This window comes from Rhinoraja longicauda, chromosome 17 (assembly GCF_053455715.1).
Source record: "Rhinoraja longicauda isolate Sanriku21f chromosome 17, sRhiLon1.1, whole genome shotgun sequence".
Taxonomy (NCBI): domain Eukaryota; kingdom Metazoa; phylum Chordata; class Chondrichthyes; order Rajiformes; family Arhynchobatidae; genus Rhinoraja; species Rhinoraja longicauda.
In genome coordinates, this window is record NC_135969.1 from 13,210,147 (window position 1) to 13,223,709 (window position 13,563).

General features: G+C 43.8%; 1 protein-coding gene across 2 annotated transcripts in view; it reads right to left on the bottom strand.

Moving 5' to 3' along the window:
- The window catches only part of LOC144601768 (sodium-coupled neutral amino acid transporter 3-like), a 155,696-nt gene that overhangs the window by 16,493 nt on the left and 125,640 nt on the right, over positions 1 to 13,563 (bottom strand). For both annotated transcript variants that reach the window (XM_078414160.1, XM_078414158.1), the window contains exons 9-13: positions 8,646 to 8,704; positions 7,444 to 7,611; positions 6,671 to 6,750; positions 5,557 to 5,657; positions 627 to 751 (exon numbers count right to left, since the gene is read on the bottom strand). In XM_078414160.1, the coding sequence (XP_078270286.1) occupies positions 627 to 751; positions 5,557 to 5,657; positions 6,671 to 6,750; positions 7,444 to 7,611; positions 8,646 to 8,704 (533 nt within the window). The remainder of the gene's footprint in view (positions 1 to 626; positions 752 to 5,556; positions 5,658 to 6,670; positions 6,751 to 7,443; positions 7,612 to 8,645; positions 8,705 to 13,563) is intronic.

Consider the following 13,563-nt stretch of genomic DNA (forward strand, 5'->3'; position numbering starts at 1 on the left):
TTTTTCCGTGGAGCATGATTCTTATTATTTGGATTAAGTGCTGCATAAGGTTTGAGAAAGGGTGTAGCTACACTTAAAAAAGTGAGGACATACGCTCAATATGAATATGCTCAGTGGGAGAGTCTAGGATCAGAAGGCACAGCCTCAGAATAAAAGGGCATACCTTTAGAATGAAGAGGTGGAAGTTATTTAGGCAGAGGGTGGTGAATCTGTGCAATTCATTGCCACAGACGGCTGTGGAGGCCAAGTCTTTAGGTATTTTTAAAATAGAGATTGATTGGATCTTGATTAGTAAGGGTGTCAAAGGTTACGGGGAGAAGGCAGGAGAATGGGGTTGAAAGGGGAAAATAGATCAGCCATGTTCGACTGGCGAAGGAGACTCAATGGGCCAAATCTTGTGACTATATATTGAATGCAGATGATAGCATGGACTCGAAGGAGTGATGGGCCTCCGTTACTATCCTAAGGATGTATGAAATAAATGGAAAGTATAAGGAAGCGAAAATAGTCTTCCTTTCGAGAACTACCGACATAAATCATGATGTTTGGGGAGATGTTTCTAACCATTTATTCTGCCAGGGTGGTATCAGCTGTTCAACACTGCGGCAGGAGCATCACAGGCTTACCGGGAACAGGACGATGGGCACGGTGAGGGTTACTGCGATCAGCACGGCTACACGGACGCACAGAATCAACGTGTCGAAAGGGTCAATCTTACTATACGTGTGCAGCATCTCCGGTTCAACTCGCCCTGCAACGGATAAACACAGTCTCATGCCTTCAGATCCATGACAGGAATACAGATGCATGCCCATGCTAACAATGAACACCGTGTCAATGGCAGCAGAGAAGAGGCAGCTGGCCCTGGCGTTTGAATGAGCTCACGAGGCTCATTAAAATTCCTACTCTTAATTGGAGGGAAAAGAAAAGAAAACTTATGTAATGCCTTTAACAACCTCCGGGCATTCCAACATGCTTTACGCTCCATGAAATACTGTTGAAATGTAAGCAAGGATGTATCTAATTTACGCAGAGTCAGATACCACATATATAAATAGCAAAGGACCAGATAACTGTGGCAATCTGGCTGGTTTGCTATTGTCATGTGTATTGAGATACTTTGTTCCTGGCAAATTATACTCCCACAAGAGTACTTCAGGCAGAGTAAAAGAGAAATTAAACAGAGTGCAGAATATGGTGCTCCAGCCACAAAGAAAGTGCGATAAAAAAAAGAGCAATGATCGCAACGAAGTAGATGTGAGTGGAAGAGGAAATGCTGGGCAGGGTACCAGGGAGAACTCCCCTTTTCTTCATTGAAATAATTGCTACAGGATCACTTTCCTCGACCTGAGAAAGGAAACAGAGTTTTGGTTCAATGTCTCATGTGCAGCACTCCCTCGGTGAGATTATCGGTTCTCATTGGTCTGGATTACGCCTTCAATTAGACTATCTGCCCACAACCCGACCAAACTCCAGCTCAAAACTCCTAGACCTAGGAGTCAGCAACCCCCTCTGCCACTTTATCCCTGACTTCTTGATCCATAGACCACAATCAGCGAGAACAGGCGACAAAACAAAGAGCGGAACCGTGGCACAAAGGGTGGTACAGTGGCACAAAGGGTGGTACAGTGGCACAAAGGGTGGTACAGTGGTGCAGCGGTAGAGTTGCTGCCTTACGGCGCCAGAGACCCAGGTTCGATCCTGACTCTGGGTGCTGTTTGTACAGAGTTTGTACATTCTTCCTGTAACCACGTGGGTTTTCTCTGGGTGCTCCTATTTCCTTCCTACATTCCAAAAGATATGCAGATTTGCAGGTTAATTGTCTTCTGTAAATTGTTCCTAGTGTTTAGGATAGAACTAGTGCATGGGTGATCGCTGGTTGGCATGGACTGTGGGCCGAAGGGCCTGTTTCCTCACTGTGTCTCTAAATTAAACTAATAATACTCCATGTTCCTGCCTACTCACTATAACTTTTCATTCCTTCCCTTTATTAAGAATCTACCCACTTATTCCTTAAAAAATGTCAAAGAATCTGCTTCCACTGCCCTTTGAGGGAGGGAGTTCTATGATCTTGCTTGAGAAAATAAAATCACCTCATCTCTATCTGACAAGAGGAAACATCCTCTTCCCCCATGTCAAGATGCCGCAGGATCTTTTGTGGTTCAGTCAAGTTGCTTTATTCTCTTCTAAATACCAGGGATACCAGCCTGCGGGCAAATGGCAACTATCAAACGACCATCGTGGTTGATGCCTGGAACACGCTGTCAGAGATTTCTATATTTATGAAGCATTTAGGCAGGCTTTTAAATAGGGAAGGCATAGCAGTCCTCGTGCAGGCAAATAGGATTAGTGTCAGATGGGGAAACAGGGTCATCATTCACATGTTGAGCTAAGGACCCTGCTTCAATGCTGCATGACTGTATAAAACCAACGGTTTAGACACGGTCAGTCTTGCAAAGTCAGCTTTATACATTGTAACCCTAAAATGTTCCTCGTATCATGTTTGATTTAGTTTAGCTTAGAGATTCAGCGTGGAAACAGGCACTTCAGCCCATCGAGTCCATGCTGACTATCTAGTTCACACTAGTTCTATGTTATCTCACTTTCTGATCCACTCCCTCCACATTAGGGGCAAGTTACAGCGGCCAATTAACCCAACAAACCTGCGCGTCCTTCGGATGTGAGAGGAAACCGGAGCACCTGGAGGGAACCCACGGGGTCGTAGGGAGAGCTAGCAAACTCCACACAGACAGCGCCCGAAGTCAAGATCGATCCCGGGTCTCCAGCCCTGTGAGGCAGCAGCTCTACCAGCCGTGCCACTGTGCCACCAGTTCTGGCCCTCAACTTCAAAATCGTCTCCGCACCAGCTGAGAAAGCTTGATTGTTAATGTCATTGTTTGAAGCTAAAGGAGAGATCAGTCAGCAGATGGTCCTGACAACCTTCCCTGTGCCAAGGGAACGGCCTTCCATTTGCTGCTTTCTCTGGTGATCCAGAGGCAAGAAAATGGTAAACTGCACAAAATGAGAAAGAATTTCATTGGACCTGTACCTCACCACACTTGGGCATATGAACTCAACTTGATTTGATTTGGTGAGCAGCTGTAGGTAACTTTCCTGGACTGGACTCCACCCCTGACATGCAGGGGCAGAGAACTCACAGAGGGCAAGTGTTTAAAATGAGAGGTTAGATGGCCAATTGTGGAGATCATACCAAAACTGAGGTGCAAATCGATCAGGAGGAATAAGGTGATCTCAGGTGAAATGGAGCGACTAGGCTTGTACACTGGAATTTAGAAGGATGAGAGGAGATCTTATCGAAACGTATAAGATTATTAAGGGGTTGGACACGTTAGAGGCAGGAAACATGTTCCCAATGTTGGGGGAGTCCAGAACAAGGGGCCACAGTTTAAGAATAAGGGGTAGGCCATTTAGAACTGAGATGAGGAAAAACTTTTTCAGTCAGAGAGTTGTGAATCTGTGGAATTCTCTGCCTCAGAAGGCAGTGGAGGCCAATTCTGTGAATGCATTCAAGAGAGAGCTGGATAGAGCTCTTAAGGATAATGGAGTCAGGGGGTATGGGGAGAAGGCAGGAACGGGGTACTGATTGAGAATGATCAGCCATGAACACATTGAATGGCGGTGCTGGCTCGTAGGGCTGAATGGCTTCCTCCTGCACCTATTGTCTATTGTCTATTGAAATGGGGTGAGTATAAGACAAATAGTATAAAAGATCATGAGGGGAATAGATAGGGTAGATGCACAGAATCTTTTACCCAGAGTAGGGGAATCAAGAACCAGAGGACATAGGTTTAAGGAGAGAAGGGAAAAGGTTAATAGGAACTTGAGGGGCAACTTTTTCACACAGAAGGTGGTGGGCATGTGGAATGAACTGCCAGAGGGAGTAATAGGCAGGTATGATAATAATAGTTAAAAGACATTTTGACAGGTATATGGATAGGAAAGGTTTTGAGGATATGGCCCAAATACGGGCAGGTGGGACGTTTTGCAGTGTAGATGGGGCCTGTTGGTTGGAGTGGACAAGTTGGGCTGAGGGCCTGTTGCCATGTATACGACACTATGACTCCATGAGAGGAACACCAAATAACGCCTGCGTTACTGGGAGTGAACTCCAATTATGTTGACAAAGGAATAACTCAAATTGAATAGAGAGAAGGAGACAAACAACTACCATGGGAATGGCACAGAAATGAGACATCTTAATGTAGGAGACAGCAAGGCATCCGACAACTTTGCCAACATTTTCAAACTTGTTTTTGTCACGTGCTTCAAATGTCACCACCAGCTTATATGTGGGGATTTCCTTTCAGTGGAAGGCCCCTTTTTGCATACTTCTGTTTGCCACAACATCAATTGCCTACTTGTGTACTATTCCAATGTTCCAAAATTTCCAAACCCCTGCATCTCATCCCTTGTTATAGTCATACAGCGTGGAAACAGGCCCTTCAGCCCAACTTGCTCAACTTAAACCAACACCGACCAATAAGTCCCATCTACACTAGTCCCACCTGCCTGCGTTTGGCCCATATCCCTCCAAACCTATCCTATCCGTGTACCCGTCCAAATGTTTCTTAAACGTTGCGATAGCAGCTGCCTCAACTACCTCCTCCGGCAGCTCGTTTCATACACACATAGCTCTTTGTGTAAAAAGGTTACCCCTCAGATTCCTGTTAAATCTTTCCTTGATTACCTGTACTTCTACAGCCTGGCTGCTTAAATAAAGAGCTGTTTACCAAGCTGATGTTTCCCAGGATTTGAGGAACATAGGAACTGCTATGGTCCACCTCGCAAGTCTCTCACAGTGACATAATGACACAAACATTTCCATCAACCCAACATAGCACAAGAAGTCAACATTGAGCCAAGTGGTTGTGAGGACATTCAAAACAGGCCAACTATGTTTTCTCACTGTCGTTTATCGGACATTGGAAAATTCTGAGGAAGGAAGTATAACCTAAAGTCCACAGAACCTAAGGTGGGGCTTATGACATGTTTAATATTGTAAACATTATGGTAACCATGTTACTATGCAACATTAGCAAAAGGATATAAGAGCGCACAAAGAGATACATAGCCAGGTAAACTCCAGTATAGAACAGCTAGCATAATTTTTAACATTAAATGTTAAGAAGCAAGAATAGGGGTTAACTAGGCTGTGGTGAATCTTTGTAAAATATTGGCAAGGGCACTGATTTGGCTTGGCCAGAATATTTACTAAAACACACACAGAGTTCAGAAATGGCTCTAAAAGTCTAACAAACCAACGAGTTATTTAGAGACGCTACGAAAATTGAGAAAGGGGATGGAGAAAGATCCAGTGATCATTTCTGCCAGCTGAATTAAACTAAATTGGTGGTCTCCAATGAAATGATTCTTTCATCAGTAAAGTATGAGGTTAGTGCCACAGTGTGAGTGAGTTCCTATGGGCCTCATAACTGGCTCAGACTAACTGGATGGGTGAGATGCTAACTGTCTTTACAGTTTTCCCCAATATCATTCACAAAAAAAAATGATGAGATATACTTTCTTTGAACTCACCATAAAATGTCAAATATCCAAATAAAGCGGCGAGGAAATACATGGTGTACATAACCGCGATTGAGATGTTGGACACGTGTTGCATTTTCTTCTTGGTTGGGCTGGAATGGAAGTTATGCATTTTAATATAAAACACTGAACAGCATCTAGAGTCGTCATCAAGAACTACAACTTACATTCCAGCACTAGGCACACTGAAGAACGGCGATTACAAATTCAGGTCCACCACAGATACCATATTTGTGATGATAAAGTGGTCCGATCACGTTGCTTCCAATACTTAAATCACAGATTAAGACAGAAGTAAGAGTCATTGAGAGAGTGCAGAGGATATTTAATGGCATTGAAGGGTTCTAGTTCCAGGGTCAGGTTAGACAAGGTCATAAGATCATAAGAGATAGGAGTAGAATTAGACCATTCGGCCCATCAAGTCTACTCCGCCATTCAATCATGGCTGATCTATCTCTCCCTCCTAACCCCATTCTCCTGCCTTCTCCTCATAACCTCTGACACCCTGACAAGCCAGGGTGTTCCCTTTAGAGCGAATGAAGTTGATTAACATTCAGAATAAGAAAATAAAATTAAGGTCAAGAAGGTTAGATAAAGTAGAGTCATGGAGTGGACTCTACTTTAATAGAGAGTGACGCAGCAAAGAAACAGGCCCTTCAGCCTAACTTTTCCCATGCCAATCAAGATGCCCCATCTCCACTAGTCCCACCTGCCCGTATTTGGCCTTTATCCCTCTAAAACTTTCTTATCCGTGTACCTGTTCAAATGTCTTTTAAATGTTGTTATAGTACTTGCCTCAACTACCTCCTCTGAGAGCTCATTTCATACACCCACCAGCCTCTGTGTGAAAGAATTGACCCTCAGGTTCCTATTAAATGATTGCCTCAATGACTCGATAACCTATTCGTGAATTCGTAATTTAAACATGGTTAGGCTGAGAAGTACATAAATATCATTGAATTACAAAATCTCATCTAAGTTGTAAACCAAGGGAACAAAACGGCCTTGTGACATTTACAATGACCTCAGAACTCATGACACACCATCCCCTGGTAGGTCAGCTCCAAAGCAAGGAACCCCAACTAAACATGATACTCATACATACTTTTTCAGCTCTGTGTAGATGGGAAGAACCTCTGGATGACAGACAAAGGCAAAAGCCAGGATGGGAATGGTGTATGCAGTCTGTAAATGAGAGAGTCAGAAAATTGAACTATCATTGAAATATATTCAGCTTTATCCAAGACCGCAAGAAATTAGAAAGAATTGTGGACGCAGCAAACCAACCTCCCTTCCATTGACTCCATTTACACTTCATGCTGCCTCAACAAGGCCACCAGCATATTCAAGGACCAGTCTCATCACTGCTGTGTCTCCCCTCTCCCATCATGCAAGAGGTACAGAAATGTGAAAATGCACATCTCCAGATTCAGGGACAGTTATTTTCCTAGCTGTCATCGGGCTACTGAACCATTCTTTCACTAACTAGAGAGCAGTCCTGAGCTACCATCTAACTCACGAGATCCTCGGACTATCTTTAATCGGACTTTACTGGACTTTATCTTGTACTAGATGTTATTCCCTTTATCCTTTATCTGTTCACTGTGGATGGCTTGATTGTAATCATGTATAATCTTTCCGCTGACCGGAGAGCATGCAAGTAAAAAGCTTTTCACTGTACCTCGGTACATGTGGCAATAAACTAAATTAAATTAAACTAAAAAAAGCCTTATGCAATTATAAAGTCTATTTTAATCAGGATCTCAAATATGCTGAAAATCAAATGCTGACATGCCTTACACATCAACCGAACATTTGCGTTACGGTTTCTTTATCTGCACAGAACATGCCCCTCGATGCTTCTGCTGATGTTTTTACCTGTGAGTTCATGGTAAACAACCTTGGGGTGCATTGATCCTCAGTGTTCTTGTGAATGTCATTGCTGCTGTTGTAAGTATTATTCTCATAGTTAATGGTGTCAGTAAAGGAGCTGTTTGCATGTATGTTGGTAAATGGGCAGGGAATCTGGAACTTCTTGTAGATCACCTGAAAATACACATATGGTTTGAAATCAGCATATCAACACTTGAGCACTAAGAAAGTTAATTGAATCACAAAATTACGACAGAATGGCCATTCAGCCCATCAAATCTATGCCAGCTTCGTGCAAATTCATTCCCAATTCCATTTATTTCCCTATCGCCCCCAATTTTATCCTGAAAAAAACCTGGTTCCACCAGTCTTCCAACCCCCCCCCACCATTCTCTGTATAAAAAGGTTTTTTTCTCACATTCACCCCTCACTTCAAATCTTGCCCACCAGTCCGTGGACCTTCATCTCACGAGAGAGCTCCTCTTAATTTGCCTTTCGTGTAGACAAATCATGATCTTGCACAACCACCACCCCCTTCCCTTTCCCAATCAAACGTCTTCTCAACCTTCCTTGCCCCAAGAAGAACAATCCCAAAGTCCCCATGCTAACTCCCAAAATAACAATTCTATCAGTCTTATTTTCCCCTCTCCTTATCTTCCTGCACCATGCCATCTTTTTCTCTCCCACATGCCCACCAAGACCCGTTTGATTATTTTGCTACTTTGACTGCAGTAATGGGTAATTTACAATTGCCTATTTTCCAACCAATCTATGAGGAAGCTGTAGCACATGACAAAAACACATACAGTCTCAGGCAGAACATGCAAACTCCACATAGACAGCACCCAAGGCTAGAATCAACCCATTTTACTGGATCTGTGAAGCAGCAACACTAACTGGCTCAATCATGCCACCCAATACATTTAATACAATAACGATAAACAATGATCATGAAATAAGAGAACCATTGTGCTGGAACGGGACATTGCCACAGACGGCTGTGGAGTCATTGGGTATTTTTAAAGTGGAAATTGATAGGTTCTTGATTAGTAAAGATGTCAGGGTTTATGGGGAGAAGACAGGAGAATGAGATTGAGGGAAAAATAGATCAGCCACGATCAAATGGCAGGTCAGACTTGATGGGCCGAATGGCCTAATTCTGCCCCTATGCAAACTGCAGAGCAAACTGCTAATGTTACTACACTTACCGCAATTAGGAAGAAGACCATGCAGGTGAGAGAGAAACCACTTGTGTAGCCCAGGTAACCTACAATTAAAATGTGGAGAGAAAGCATTACTCTGCTGAATGCTGCAAAATTGTTTATTAAAATTCCAACCTTGTGAAGGGAAAGCAGAGGAATTGTAATCATGGCTCAAGCGTTCTTTTAGAAAATCGTGTCAGTTAAACCAGCCAGATTTTGTGTACTCTAATGCCCTTATCCGTAGTCTCTGCCTTTTGCCCATGAATGGCCAACCCTTTATTCTGCTGATAGACACAAAGTGCTGGAGTAACTCAGCGGCTCAGGCAGCATCTCTGGTGAAAATGGATAGGTGATGTTTCGGGTTGGGACCCTTCTTCGAACATTTATCTTTACCCATTTTCTCCAGAGGTGCTGCTTGACCCCCCTGAGTTACTCCAGCACTTAATGTCTATCATTGGTGTAAACCAGCACCCACAGCTCCTTGCTATTACACCTTTATTTGTTGTTTCTGTCTTATTTAGATCTTTGCTCAATAGTTTTACAGCATCGTCCTTTCAAGAACTGAGGCAAAGCACGAAGAGGAAGGTCTGAAAATCCATGCTTCTTTCAGACAACTCTTAATACTTAAAGCCACGGGATATGGAAGGTACATTCATCATTCTGCAGATACCTTCCCACTTTCCCATTAGACCTGAATCCCAGATCCAGCCAGGTCAGTCAAGAGTGCAATGAAAACGCCAAACTGTCTCCATTTCCACTGTCTATAATTCCCATCTCCAACCCATGTTCAGCAAGACTTTTCAAAATGTTTATGAGCAGTAAATAGTAAGTCACTGAGTTGCACTAACATCAAGTCTCAGGTCTTCATGGACCAAAGGAGAAAAGACGAGGGGAGGGAGCCCATAATGCTAAAGTCTTGGAAGATAATAAATTAGAATGGCAAATTCCACCAGATTAATTGATTCATTGGTTTCTGATATTGGACATCTGTGGCTCTGGCCAACATTGCTTAGTTTAGTTTAGTTTAGAGATACAGTGTGGAAACAGGCCCTTCGGCCCACCGAGCTTGATGCAACCTCGTAGTTGGAGGGGAGGAGGAAGAGGCAAGTCCATGAAGCTGGCTCTTTTCCATCTTTCTTTCTCCCCCCCCCCCCTGAAGAACTGATCCTGACCTGAAACGTCGCCTATCCATTCCCTCCAGGGATGCTGCCTGACTCGCTGAGTTACTCCAGCACTTTGTGTTCAACTCAAGATTTCAGCATCTGCAGTTCCTTGTGTCACCTATAAACCTGGCTACCAGTTCAATATCCTCGTGTGGTGGGTGATAAGAGACATCTACAAACATGAGTGCTAATTTACTGACCTAGTTCACATTAGTTTTACCTTCTAATTGCCACGCTGTGGACATCAGATCAAACATCATTAGGCACAGATGCAAAATCATTACAACATTTGATCGCACAAAACTCACAACTCACGAAATAAAGGGCGATTATCTTAATAACGGTTTCAAATACCCATGAGAAAGAAGACCATGACCTATTTCTTTGGTCCCTCTCATTACTAGCAATGTAAACTGAACCTGATTCAACCGCCCACCGTACGTCAATAATTAACAAGCATTCGTTTTGACATACAAAGCTCGGACTGTTCGCTGGGAGGCAGTTACCTTTCCCGCGGCTACGTTTCTATTTCATACTTGATGCCAGGGCTTTAGAGTGGGCAGCCAAACGTCGCTTTTCACAAAGATTTTGGAAGTGAGTTTTGATGTGCATGGGTGTTGGGGGAAGGAAGGGGCAGCAGATTCTTCGTTGCACAGGGTGCTTACTCCACAAGTTGGCAACTCACAGGTTTATGATATAACCTCATGGTGGCGCAGCGGTAGAGTTGCTGCCTTACAGCGCCAGAGGCCCTGGTTCGATTCTGACTACGGGTGCTGTCTGTACGGAGTTTGTATGTTCTCCCTGTGTCCATGTGAGTTTTCTCCAATTGTTCCGGTTTTCTCCCACACTCCAAAGACGTGCAGATTTGTAGGTTCATTGGCTTTAGTAAGTATTGTAAATTGTCTCTCTAGTGTGAAGCGTGGTGCCAGTGTACAGGGATCGATGGTCGACGCAGACATGGTGGGCTGAAGGGCCCGTTTCTACGCTGTATCTCTAAACTAAACTATCTAAACTATCTCTCCGCTGCCCGTCTACTCACACACACCTCGATCCGTGACCATATCACCCCCGTACTTTATAAACTCCACTGGCTCCCCATCCCCCAGAGAATCCAGTACAAAATCCTCCTCATAACCTACAAAGCCCTCCATAACCTGGCCCCATCCTACCTGACCGACCTCCTCCACAGGCACACTCCCACCTGCACCCTCCGCTCTGCCGCTGCCAATCTCCTATCCCCCCACATCCGGACCAAACTCAGATCCTGGGGGGACAGGGCTTTCTCCATCGCTGCTCCCACCCTATGGAACTCACTACCCCAAACCGTTAGAGACTCCTCCACACTCACCACATTCAAAACATCGCTGAAGTCTCACCTGTTCAGTACTGCCTTCAACCACTGAAGGTCACCTCACCTTCTGTCTCCTTTCTCTGTTCATTTATTTATTTACTTATTTATCTATTTATTCATTTCCCTATGTTCTCAAAATCTCTGTAAAGCGTCTTTGAGTATATGAAAAGCGCTATATAAATAAAATGCATTATTAAACTAATAAGATAAGAAGATGGTTATAAGGTGGTTTCTGAGTTTATTTAGGATAATTGCAATTGATTTCCATATGGTTTGCTGATATATAACCATAATACATGATGAGAGTTTGACGGCACTGGGCCTGTACTCACTGGAGTTTAGCAGGAAGAGGGGGGACCTCATTGAAATTTACTGAATAGTAGGAGGCCTGTATAGAGCAGATGTGGGGAGGATGTTTCTGTTAGTGGGGGAGTCTAAGACCAGAGGGCACAGCTTCAGACTAAAAGAACGTACCTTTGGTAAGGACATGAGAAGGAATTATTTTTGTCAGAGGGTGGTGAATCTGTGGAATTCATTGCCGCTGGCGACTGTGGAGGCCTAGTCTCCTGGGTATATTTGAAGCAGAGATTCATAGGTTCTTGATTAATATGGATGTCAAGGGTTATGGGGCGAAGGCAGGAGAATGGGGTTGAGCTCAGCCATGATCGAATGGCGGAGTGGACTCAATGGGCCAAATGGCCTAAATCTGCTTTATGGAGTGAATCCAATATTAGTCAACTTGGTCAACATTGGATTATCTGTCCTGTTTATAACTTGTAGGAAAACATCAATTGGTTGGGGATAATTTCTCTGTTAAAGAACAGAAGGCATATGTTAGGTACGCAAGAAAATCTTTTTGTTTGTGTGTAATTCGGTACTTTAGAAATATGATACTAATAATCCCAATTGGAAACTCAGAGAAATATCTTTACCCAGACCTTGTGCTGATTATGTGTTGATTACCCTGATCTGAAGAAGGGTCTCCACCCAAAGTGTCACCTATCCCATATTCTCCAGGGATGCTGCCTGTCCCGCTCAGTTACTCCAGCACTTTGTATCTTTCCATGGTAAACCAGCATCTGCAGTTACTTGTTTCTACAATTTTACCCCCCCAGACAGTTAGAAGTGGAAGATACAAGGTACTGCCGACGCTGGTTTACAAAATAAGACACAAAGTGTTGGTGTAACTCAGCGGGTCGGGCGGAGAATGGAGAATATGGATAGGCAGCATTCTCCAAAGATGCTGTTTGACCCGCACTTTGTGTGCCTTTTTTTTAGTTAGAATTAGAATTTTGGTACCACATTGAGTTGACGAGGTTGAGAAGACAGGGGTATTGAAGAGAACAGGGGCAGTAAGACGGTGCAGCAGTAGAGTTGCTGCCTTACAGCGCCAGAGACCCGGGCTGGATCCTGACTATGGGTGCTGTCTGTAGTGTGTTTGTATGTTCTCCCCGTGACCACGTGGGTTTTCTCCGGTTTCCTCCCACATTCCAAACACTTGTGAGTTAATTTGCTTCGGTAAAAATATTTTTAATTGTCCTTAGTGCGCAGGATAGTGCTAGTTCACGGGGATTGCTGGTCGCCGCAGACTCGATGGGCCAAAGGGGCTGTTTCTAGGCTGTAGCTTTAAACTAAACTAAACTAAACTAAATATTGGAGAGAAGAATAAATGGGTGTGTTTATCATATGAAATGAACTGTGTCTTGAGGAGCACCAGAGATGAAGACTTGGTTACTGTGCTGAATCTTCCACATGTTAACGAGACAGAGTCATACAGCACGGAAACAGGCCCTTCGGCCCAACTTGCCCATGCCGACTATCAGGCCACATCTACACAATGGCTAATATCCCTCTAAACCTATCCAAACCATATACCTGTCCAAATATTTTTTAGATGCTGTGATAGTACCTACCTCAACTACCTCCTCTTGCAGCTTATTCCACATACATACCACCCTGTGTGTAAATAAATTGCCCCTCAGACTCCTATTAAATCTTTCCCCCCTCACCTTGAAACTATGTCCCCTGGTTCTTGATTCCTTTGTTCTGGGTAAATGACTGTGCATTTACTCTTATCTATTCCTCTCACAATCTTACACACCTTTCTAAGATTACCCTCATCCTCCTGTGGTCCAAGGAATAGTCTTAGCCTGCCCAACCTCTCCCTATAGCTCAGGCCCTCGAGCCCTGGCAACATCCTTATAAATCTTCTCTGCACCCTTTCCAGCTTAATAACATCTTTCCTAAAACAGGGTGACCAAAACTGAACAAAATACTCTAAATGCGGCCTCACCAATGTCTTGTACAACTTTAAATGTTATTCTTGACTATCTCTGTAATTTCACCATGTCTTGTTTGAGCAAGTTGGTGGAGGGGCAGAATCAAAGCAGTGCACTGTGGTCACGGTCTC